General features: G+C 48.9%; 2 protein-coding genes across 2 annotated transcripts; both read right to left on the bottom strand.

The window, feature by feature from the left end:
- Positions 1-251: 251 nt before the first annotated feature.
- EAH_00023620 (mog1 protein, putative) lies at positions 252-1,522 on the bottom strand (the record flags this gene model as incomplete). Its single annotated transcript, XM_013396815.1, has 5 exons — positions 252-403; positions 608-705; positions 904-1,002; positions 1,150-1,263; positions 1,485-1,522. The coding sequence occupies 5 exons, from the start codon at positions 1,520-1,522 to the stop codon at positions 252-254; spliced, it is 501 nt and encodes a 166-aa protein (XP_013252269.1).
- A 6,645-nt stretch (positions 1,523-8,167) lies between these two features.
- Positions 8,168-10,272, bottom strand: EAH_00023610 (hypothetical protein, conserved; the record flags this gene model as incomplete). Its single annotated transcript, XM_013396814.1, has 4 exons — positions 8,168-8,190; positions 8,649-9,015; positions 9,122-9,364; positions 9,529-10,272. The coding sequence occupies 4 exons, from the start codon at positions 10,270-10,272 to the stop codon at positions 8,168-8,170; spliced, it is 1,377 nt and encodes a 458-aa protein (XP_013252268.1).
- Positions 10,273-11,272: the final 1,000 nt, after the last annotated feature.

Below are 11,272 nucleotides of genomic sequence, written 5' to 3'. Positions count from 1 at the left end.
TTCGCCAGAATTGCACTTGGCCAAGCGACAGTCAACTCTTTTCCGGTGTCGGCTAGGCCATGAAGCGCGAAAAATGTCAGAAGGCAGTAGTTAATGTGCAGCAAAACAATCCATCTGGTGGACCTCATACGCGCAAGCGTATCAGCCATAAAAAAAAAACAAAATGAGCATTGTTAGTACACGCCGCTGCCGCAGTTGCAATTCGTAGCGTCACTGTACACCCGAACGTGCCCACAAGGCTGCGTCCAAGACTAGGCAAATAATTCATAGTTGAGAATGTTGAATGACTCAAGAATGACACGGAACGTGTCATCCAACGACGCTGAACCACCTGGCTGCGCACCACTTGACCCGTAAGTGTCATCTCTTGCATTCATGGAGATGACAACATCCGCGCGGTGCTCTGAGAACAAGATTCACACGAAGTAAGAGGAAACCAAATATTCGTCCGCGATAAAGTCAAAAGATCAAGGCCCCCAAGAAGTACGAAAGAGACAAGTCTTCTCTCACGATGGAATCAAAAGTCTCAAGTGCCAAGGAGAAAACAGCGAAAACTAGTTGAACTTCAGAAGAGCACTTCGGGGCTGAAACAGATGTGCCAGCTAACCTGGAATTCGTATTACTGCCAGCCGCACGCATACATGGTCAGGAGCTGCAGCCCCTTTTTTCCTCACATCGAATTCCCCCTTAAGCGAAGCTACTGTGCTGAAGAGCGCAGAGAAGGCATGAAGATGAAGTCCCGAGGTTTTCACTGAATTTCCCCCCTCCAAAAACAACCCAGCCGTTGTAATCTATCTATAGCTCTGCAAGACGTGTCAGATGGCAGCGAATTGCCTAAGAAAGCTGATACCCTTCAACGTGACGGCTCTGGGTTTAAAGACTAGAGATAGAAGCATCGCTTACTGCCCAGCTACAAGCGATTCTCCCTTCAGCGCAGACCACGACTCCAGAACTCGTGACGATAGGGCAGCATTTGCGTCCATAAGGTCGCCGAAGAAGAACCTATGCTCCACAACGTCGCCCCCACACGGCGGTTACTATGGTAGGCGAAGGTACTTGCACGAAAAACATGAAGCAAAGAGTGAGCTCTTTTACAAGTTTTCGTCAATACCATGTCTTTTCGAGCAACAGACGAATTGGTCGACGCACTCTGCAGCTTTCGCATCTGGTACGTGTTGATACTCTAGAACTTCAATGATAACACTAATGCTCCCGTCGTCGTTAACAAAGGCTTCCTGCTGATCAGGAACGACTAGGATATTGCTGCAAATCGACAAGCACGCCGAACCTGGGGGTATACAAAAGTACCAACGAAATGCAAAAATACCAGCCAGCTTCAACTTCATGAGACTGAGATCTCTAAGACATCACACCTCTGCGCCGCGCACGGTAGATGACTTATCACCATGTTAGCGAAAGCAGCAGCACGGTTACCCAAAAGAAAAGTACAACTCAGGAAATTAAAACAAAGGGCAAGGACTCACCTCATATCGTCCAAATAACTGGGAATTTCGCAGGACATAGCGCCTCCGAAGAGGGCACGGGCCCTAAAACTGGACCCAGGAGCAGACATCATTCATTGCCTTCGCATACAGTCCTTGAAGTATCAAATACAGCAAAGTGACTTGGCCCGTATGGAAAGACTAAACTTTGATTGTTCCTTCGCTGTGCAGACCCGCCGAAAGCCAGAAAGCTGCATTATTCTGTGAAACCACTGCACTGCACTATGCAGTTACCCACCCATACTCCGCGTATACGATGTTCCAGAGTAATTATAAACTACTAAAGACTCCAACTTCCTGCTCAATGAAGTCGAAGCGTAGGTGGAAGCCTGATGCCTCCTGTGTGCATGATGGAATTCATTGAAGGTGCTGCGCCGGCATCAAGTGTCTGACATACCAAAAATCTCGAAACTCGAGCTCTGGACAACAATTCCAGGGAGAGACTTACCATAGGCAAAGTGTGTGGTAAAAGCCGCTGCTTTCATTAAGTGGTCCAACGGCGAGAAGAGTTGAGGATTGGGGCTGGATTGGCGTGCGAGCAGTGTCGCCCTTAGAGCATTAGCTTTCGCCCCGCGGCGCGTCTACAGAAAAACTTATTTTGTTTATCTTGAAAGCTTCTGGCAACTTGTAGAATAGTCTGCTTGAAGCTGTTGTACGCATTAATTCTTGCGCGCAGGGTGGCTGCACGGGGCGGAGGAAGTAAATTCTCGTCACATGTACCCGAAGGGAGCTTGGGTATGCTTGAATGCAATGTTGCCATTGTAGGAGAAGCTAGTTCATTGCATGGTGCACCTCGATGACAGGTTGCCTCCTCTCCGCAACAGCTACGGGGGTAGCATTGTTGAAGGGTCTGCCTGAAGCTGGTACACGGATGCTAAGTTGGCTAAAATGGGCAGCATGCACACAGCCATAAATACATAACTTGCCAATACTGTTGGCACAGACGTCAAAATGGGGACTGGTAGTACTTACAATTGCGTTTCTGGCTGCAGTCGTTCGATGGATGCAACTCAGCTAAAGTTGAAGGCACACCATAGCCCATCGGGGCAAGTTCGGGCAACGGATCCCAGCCCCGCACCGAGGTGGACTGGTGCATAGAAGTGATTAGTACTGAAGGGGCTTTAAAAGAAAAGGAGGAACCTTTGGAAACTGTCCCGAGGTCTTACAAAGCCTCTCCTCTTTCTTCCTCTTGCATGTTGAGGATTATCACGATATGTCCTCTCATGGGAAAGTGACCAACAAATGGTGGCCCCTTCTTGGTGGCACCAGCTCAGTACCTGCGTCTAAGCCAGCGGCAAATGTGTTTTTGGTGAACGTATTTCATGAAGAATGGGCGCGCCCTTGCCGTTTGTCTAGGTATGATGAATGCCGCGAAGCGGGGGAAGTGGAGGAGTTCGTTGGCTCTCTGGAGTTGCACTGCCCCCTTCAAAATACACTCGAAAAGCTACGGTTGTGACTGGCATCTCTGTTGCCGTGTACTTCCTTATTACACGCAGGGACACGGCAGCGGTGATTTTATCTGGTCGAGGGCACAATTATAACGGAGCTCATATATACCATAGAAGCCTTCTGCGATGCGTTACGATGTAGGTTTGTCCACAGTTAGGCAATATAAAAGACTAAAGGAGTGCTGAGACAACCTAAAAGGGGAAGTAATCGATACACCGCTTCAGCGAGAGCGAGTTCATGGTACGCGCAAGTTCAACAATGGGCTCGAATCAGTGATTCTTAGCAGTCTTCTCCGTGGCAGAAAGATACTTGGCAAGCAGTTGGGCCGAGGAAAGGGAATTGAGGGTGAAAGGGTAGATGACGCAGATATGATGGAATGCGCATGCATCAAAGGAAGAAAAAAATGCCGCTTTCAGCCCCCTGGCCGACAAGAGGGAAGGCGGAATTGGAAACGAAGCAAAAATAGAGACTATGAAAGGGGACTCTAAACGCCTTCCCCACTCAGAAAAGGACAAAAGGTGTAAACCGAAAGCAGCCGGGGAATTTGCCCCTTCAGCAAGCACAATGGGACGCACTGAGCGGCACGTCTACTTCTTTTTCAGTAAACAAGGTTACATAATTCAAGATCGCACATAATTCGAGATTGTGCACGTTTGAAAGAACAACGGTTGCAAGAGTTCGAGCAACCCAGTACTCAGTGGAACAAAGAAGGCGATCACGCGAAAGCGTGGCCCCCACTCAACGTGAGAATGTGATGGCGACAAAGGAGGTGACAGCCGCACCCGTATGTCCGCATCGGCTTAACCGGTGCGTATCCAAGTTCGTGTTAATGGCTAGGAGTTGCTGGTGCCACTTAGAACGGGCTTTGCAATGGGTCTGATATCAGGAGCTACGGCGAAGAGGTACAACGTACCTCTGTTGCGTTGGCGCAGTTTCTGTGACTAGGCTGTGTGGGTGGGAGACCAAGAGGATCTACGAGTGTATGGATATAAAATGCAAGCTCAATTTAGCAGTGGGTTGCGTTGCCGTGAGGTTAGACTTCTATGTTGGATCAGTTCAGCATGACAAAATCTTAAAGATGGCGTGGGTGACCCGGTGGAGTGCCAATATGCTGCCCCGCAGACGACACTGTTCACGTCTATGCGATGGGAAGCATTGAGAGAGTGCACCGCTCAGCGCTCCCAACGGCCTTTGCACTTCGTACGGCAAGAGAAGTGAAAGTAGCCTCCCAAAAAGAAACGAGCGAGGAGGCTCCTATGCAGTGCAGAGGCGCTGCCTGAGACAAAGGAGAAATGTGTGCACTTTGTCGTGGTCTTGTGAAGACCACGGTTTTGGAGGACTCACCCCAGTTCACAGCGGAAAAATAGGAGAAGCATGCACAATTAAAAGAGGGGTTCCCATATGTAATAAAAAAATAGCAGCGAGCCGGCTACCCACTGGACGCCCAGTGCATCGAACTCACTTTAGGAGCAGCCTCAGGCTTTGGTCCAAGCTGCAGTCGACCTGCACAATTTGAAGAGAAAACCGAGAGGAAAGCAGAACTGATAAGAAAAAGTAGAGTCGAACGGTCAATTGGCGCGTTTAGAAACAATCCTGCTCTGATGAAGGCAAAGAAAGGAAGGCGGCGCCTATGGGCATATGCGCCGGATTCAATCCCCTCAACAAACAAAGTCACAGTGAAACAAAAGTTTGCAGCGCAACACATCGACGAACCACGCAGCCACTTACAGGTTTCAGCAATCAACTCGTCATTTGATTCCGCCGAAGCAATCTTGCATATCAGATCCCAATACATCCAGCTGACATGCATTCTTTTGCGTCCCACTTCGGCACCCGCGTACGCTTGTATGCCCTTTGGGATGGTGAATACGCCTCCCGATTTGCTATGTCAGATCAATGAGGAGTGGAGTTTTAGATACATGAACGGCGTACTTGCTTTCAGCCGGAATATCCAGGTACTTTTGCGGCACCGGCAGAGTGCTCCGCAACTGCCATGTGAGAAGCAACAATACTTGCGACACAAGTGCTGTTTTTTGTGGAAACAATTAGCTTCCTAGGGTTTGTGTATCTGCAGCAGGTATCTAACCATATCAGGCAACGGTAGAGGCCGTTCCGAGGTGGCTGCTAACCGTGTTCACACGTATGGACGTTCAGAAATTCCTCGGTCTTGCACCGTACGACCACAACTCCATCCGTAGATTTGCTTGCATCTCCGCCCAACTGACGAATCGGAAGTACAGATTGCTTACTTAGACAGAAAGTGAAGGTGCACCGGCCAGCGTCTTCATCAGACGACGGATATCGTCCCCAGCACTCGCGCTTCATGGTTCCCACAAGTCTTTTTCCCTAAAAGCCGGTGCAACTGAGCCAGAAGTTGGCGTCGTGCTCTTCTAGCTAGCCAACGGCTAGAAGTGTTACCGAAAACATTGCCTGTTGCTCATACGGTGTCCCGGAAACCGAGCAGGACTATGCAGTGGGCGAAAGGGAGCTCGACGCGGTCTGGTAGGTACTAAAGGACTGTGGAAAGTTTTTGTAGTGCAAGGATTTTACAATGGGATGTTGAACAAGGCTGTTGGCAGCCGGTCCCAAACTTCCACAACTAAAAGCTTCCGGAAGCAGCCTGCTGGAAGAAATCCTTGAGACTTGCAGCGCTTGCGAGGCGCGACGGGAGAATGAACGCAATCGCGACATGCCAACTAAATTTATTGGAACACGTGGGTTGGCTCCACATATTTGCCCTCCATCGAATGAAGATGACACCTAAATGCAGCGGTACCGCGAGCCACCAAAACTTCCAAAAAAAGTCCTGTATACCGGAGGAAATGCAGGGACCGGACGGATCAATCGAAGAAAGCTGAAATCGTAGAAGCACACCAGGGTAAATGTACTGTGACCATCACACAGAAAATATGACTCCCTTTCCAGCGCTTGTTTTCTGAGGATGGAGACCCCGTAGGGTTAATGAGCCGAATCATAAGTTAGTCATAAATCCGTTATAGTTTTGAATTTTGAGCCTAGATAGAGGGCAGCCAGCGAAGGGGAGAATAGTAGGCCTGTAAGGGTACGATCCCATGTTAAGGCTGGGAATAACCTAGCAGAGAGTGCCGTCGTCGGAGTTTGCCAGTCGATGGGTATACGAGCCGGGTAAGGTTTACGTCTCTGCTACTGGAGTGGCCTTCACTATAAACCGGCAGGGAAGCCAGTAAGTTCATAATGGCGACAACTATAGTGCCACTACCCGCTGTGTGGCAGCCGACGGCGACGGGCTAGGACATCACTGGCAATGGTGGAATGCGTCACTTTGTATGGCGACAGTGACGGTTGACAAACAGCCCAGCATATACGGGTTTGGGAGCGAATGTTGCATGCTATTGTTGAGGCCGGTGTTTACAGGAAAGTTTCATTAGGTTTCAAATGCAATGAGGATTGAGGCAAGAGAGCAAACTGAACATGCTATGTTATTAGCAGGCAAGGCGACACGGTTTTATCGGGTGATTGACCGAAGCATGCATATCAATACCCAACAGAAAGCTGCCCTGATGACTGTAGTTCTTGCGCTTATCTCACAGAGGGTGAAGCTACTAGGGGTTGTCTGAGAACCGTCTATAGGGCAATCCACGAGTAAACGCTGCTGATGCTATCTGTTCCAAGACGGAGGGAAAGTTTTGAAGAGAGTTGAAGAGTTGGCGCTTCACGAGGTTGTGCTGCGAAAGAGCGTGTTAATAACTGCTGGGAGTAGACTGGGCCCTCCACCGCGCAGCCTTACACTGTGAACCAGTTCTACTATTGTCGTGGATGGTCAGCGTGGGCTGCTAGCTCCTCCCCAATCATAGTCGCTAGATATTTTCCCGATTAATCCTTGCCGTACTGGCGGCATTGCCTATAAAAAGCCTCGAGTGTGACAGAAGAAGCTTCTACGTCGCTCCGCAAAAGGTGGCTACCACCCTAGCCTAATCAGCCTTCTGGCATCTGTTGCCACCACACAAAATATTCGTACGCCTTTCATGGAAAGTGTTACAAAAGTCGACTCCGAAAGACATTGGATGGCTTAGCGCGAGCTCGCGCTACATCAACGCGCAACGCTCAAGCGACTGCATTAGGCTGGGCACTTGACGTGGATGGTAAGCCAAAAGCGTCGTTTCCGAGCACTGCGGCAGCCGACTATGCAGCCCGCTCTTCAATTGGAAGTCACCAAAGCTTTTCATGTTTTTCAAAGCATTTCACGAGGTTGTGCAGCAACTCCACCAGCAGCCGCAACTTCAAAACAATTATACTCGTCACCCAGCTAGGGGCATGGAAACTTGTATAGACCCGCATTGGACAATTGCATGCACAATCATTGATTCACACTGTTTCCATCTATTTCCAGTGGACTCGCTGCAAGGACTTTGTGTGAGCATGACGCTTACCCCAGATGCTGCCAAAAATCCCTGCCGCCACTCGGTGGTGATGTTCGGGACTCTCGTCCCTTCATGCTTACCCACTGACGTACAATTCCGTTACAGGATCTGTTTCCGACGCGTTCAATGAGACTCTGAGAACCTCTTCGCTTTGAAGGATGACTCAGAAAGGGACGGTAGCTGCTTGTATCACCTCCGACACGGCTACGTATTTTTACGAACGTTGAACTGGCCTTCCACGAGCTTTTGGTGGATGGTGACTGACTAGACCTTCTGATAGCATAGTACCTGTTGAATATTTCAGTTGAAGCGCCGTTTATCTTTTCTCTTGCAGCCTTGAGCAACGGCACGAAATTTGGTTTTCGTCGCCAAGAGAAGTGCTGTGAAATCTTTCCACATCGCTCGAAACGGGTGCTACTGGAGTGTACTTCTGAGTCATCAAATGATCTGCTTGCCAACGGAACCAAACCTACTGCAGAACCAGCAGCGACTTGGGCTCTACAGGCGTTATGCGGTTCTCCAGGCGTATTTTTGAGATCTTTAAGAGCGTGTATTCCTTCTTTTCGTAGTTCCCTACCGGCGCTCTCCGTGCCAGGTAATCCGAGCGCAGCACCGCCATTTGCTAGTTGAGACTGAAAAATATTACTGTCGTATGTACATCCAATAACCTCTGCTCCTTTTTTTAGCATAGCCGGCTCTAAATCTCTGCTTTCTATTGATTTGCAGTTTGATGATTCTCTTGTGCTCAACGTCGCTTTCTTGCAGACTTCTGGGCTCGTTCTATTGCAGGAATGTAGTGAAGAGCTCTGCATTATGTCAGCGGTTAACTCTGATAGGCTCTGCATTAAACGCATGCAAAGATCACAGTGTGAACAACAACAACATGCAAAATTTGTCTTTGCCCACTCAATAACAGCTTTCCCTAGAGGCTAGGCACCGCACACCCGAAAACATTTACAACCACACCCACTCTGTGCTCTCTAAATTTGCATTGGAATAGAAAAAAGCTTTCTGTACTTATGATGCATCTTGGAATGGACTAAAACTGAAAGATTACTCACTCTACAGTTTCTGAAGCTCTCGCCTGCGTACTGTACGTGAGTATCAGCAGTGCAAGACATTTGAAAACCAGAAACTTCTTCCCTGCCAAATCCACTTCGGGCGTCCCATCGGGAAGAAAACAGCGCCTTATGCACTGCAGAAGAATGATTTGTTTGCGTTGATTTCAAACGATGCAAACAAGAAAAAGAACTCATTGGACATGAGGGGTTGCGTCGCGCTCGGCGGAGCGCCCCACCGATAAATGCCACTCCTATCATGCGGAGGCGAGACTGGGCCAGCGCTGGGCAATGACTTAAACACCTTCGAAAGTATTCTAATCTGTGTGTCACTGGAGTAATAGTACTATCGCTGCATCTCTCCAAAAACACCTTGATCTGTTCAATATACTTTCCTTCCCGCAGGTATTGGCAAGAATCGTTTGTAATGTCCACATGACTTGCGTGCGACAGTGGGCCAAGCACACTCTCCAGAAATTTGTCAAGGTGCTCCCAAGCATAGGCAAAGCTACGCGCAAGGCGACTAAGATGCAGAAGTCTTTTCGTATCGGTGCTGAATTTCACTGAAAGCTTTCTTTCTAGGTGGAGGAGCTGCAGTAGTGAAACCTGCGCACAGTACGAAATACCCATCAAAGACGTCTAGGCAAGTTGCACTAGCAGGCTTGTTTGAACCTGTCGTCAGCGTTTCATAACATATATTCAAGATTCTTACCACGCAGATGCAGTTACCACGGGAGTCTGCGGGAAAAGCAGAGCTGTAAGGGGTTACTCCAGCCTCTATGGCACCATATTGCAGTTCCCACTCTTCTCTGGTGCGTTTCTCAGTGCATGGCCTAATCTCATCGGATATTGCCTGCTCAAGCCGGTCTAATATTTTCCTTGCCGCATGCTCTTCTACGGGACAGCTTTGGTGCAAAACCGATATGACCTCTTGTACATTGAGCAACCTTGAAACCTGCAACCATCAAACCCAGTTGGTTCATGATAAAGGAGCAGTGCAGGTTAAGCAAACACAAAGACTTGCTCTAGAGGCAATACGTTTTCTGTAAGAGTACTGAAATGTAAATATTTCTGTCTGAGTTGCAAGGTGGGTCAGGGGAGCCGTGAAAAGTAGCGGACATGAAGCAACTGGAGTGCCGCCTTTTCAGACAAGAAATGCTCCTCCAAGTCATTTGACATAGCGGCTGTCGTTTGACCTAAGGCTGTCCTAAATTCTTCTTGTTGTTTACTTAGCTTCATTGATTCAATGAGGTGGCGTGAGTCTTGTAAGCGCTTTGCCGAGCGCCTTAGCCTCTCGAGCTCCACAAGATCTCTAACTAGACTGCCTTTGCAAAACACGCAAGCCTGCTGATGAACCAACATCTTTGCATTAACATTATTCAGACGGGCAAGAGAAGAGATGTATGCCTGTCGTGCTTGAGAAAGTCGAGCGCACTGGGCATGGCAAACGCGAAGGGCTGAACATACTTCTGCCCGAATGACATCTGTCGCACGAGCATACTGCCTTGCAATGCTGCCCGCGGCCAGTGCATGCCCAAACACAGTGTCGAGAAGGCGACACAGAACTGATTCAGTGTCATATGCAGCTGTTGCCAATGAATTACTAAGCACAAGTGCTTCAACCTGGGATTCAAGCTGCTGAGAAAAGCGAAAGGCATTTTGTGACAGGTCTCTCGCACGCTCGTCTCTGCCATGCACAAGTGCTCTACAAGACGCGTTGCCTAGCCGACAACTTCGTGAGTCATGTAACCATATTTCCCCGGATCGTTTTGCACCTGCCGAAGTAGGTAGCCCAACCTCGGCGAAATCAGCCCATACACCAAAGAATTGACAGCCGTTGGTGTTTGAGTGCGATGAAGCCATTGTGCCCTGGTCGGGTTCTAGAACAAATGGGGATGTTTGCTATTCGTTTTCTGGGATGCGTCGCTCATTGTGTGTACGGCCAACTAAATCCGCGCCTTTGTGTGCACGCATCAACGCCAGATGGCCAAATTTATGCCAGAGTTAGACGGTCCCTCCACAGGCAGCTTTCGGCGTAGATCATGTTCTCCATTTGCACCCGAGGCGTGACCATAACAGAGGGATAAGGCTTGCAGGAAAGTGGCGAGAATGGGGATCGTAAGACACGCTTTTCTGGGGCTTGGTAGGTGCAGCCTTACAGCCCCAGTAGATGCAGCCCCAAAGACATGAACGTAGATTTCCCCCTAACTAAGGGCCTTCATCTAGTGAACAATGAGGATGCATATGCTCAGCGAGAAGCGTTTATGACTTAGTGGGGCTTGCGTCAAAGTCCGCCAGTTGCCTTAATTAGTCGCGTGGATTGTAAACTTTCGCAGCGGCTCTTGTTCGCCGCTGGCACGGAAGAAACAAGCTGCATACTGCATCTACGAGCATAATCATCCAGGTCTTTTCCTGGGTTGCTCACTTCGACGGTGAAGCTTTTTGTTCAAACGAACTAATTCTGAGCTATGCGGAACTATGCAACCGTTCTGAGGCAACTGAGAGCAGTCTCTGAGAGCGATGTAGCTCGATATGCCAAAAACATTTGCAGGCATCAATTTCTGTGAATTCACTGAATGGAAATTGCTTAACACTTGACTACGCAACTAGTGCATGGACCAGGTGGGGCACGTGCAGGTGACGGAGTACGAAAGAAACTGACGCAGACAGGAACGTTCCTTGTACCGCGCTAGGAAGATAAGGCCTTTGAACCGGATATAGGGCCAATGGAGGTTTGAGCTGTGAGTATAGTTAACAGCGCTCCCTACTGCTACTATTTATCTGCCTTGTGCATACCTACTGGGTGCACACTCAATAAATAAGCGCTACACTTAGCGAACAATCCTTAATTTAACCAAGAATA

The sequence above is a fragment of the Eimeria acervulina genome, genomic scaffold, assembly GCF_000499425.1.
Source record: "Eimeria acervulina Houghton genomic scaffold, Eah_scaff182, whole genome shotgun sequence".
Classification (NCBI taxonomy): domain Eukaryota; phylum Apicomplexa; class Conoidasida; order Eucoccidiorida; family Eimeriidae; genus Eimeria; species Eimeria acervulina.
The sequence above is the reverse complement of the archived record's forward strand: the minus strand, read 5'-3'. Positions and strand labels throughout refer to the sequence as shown.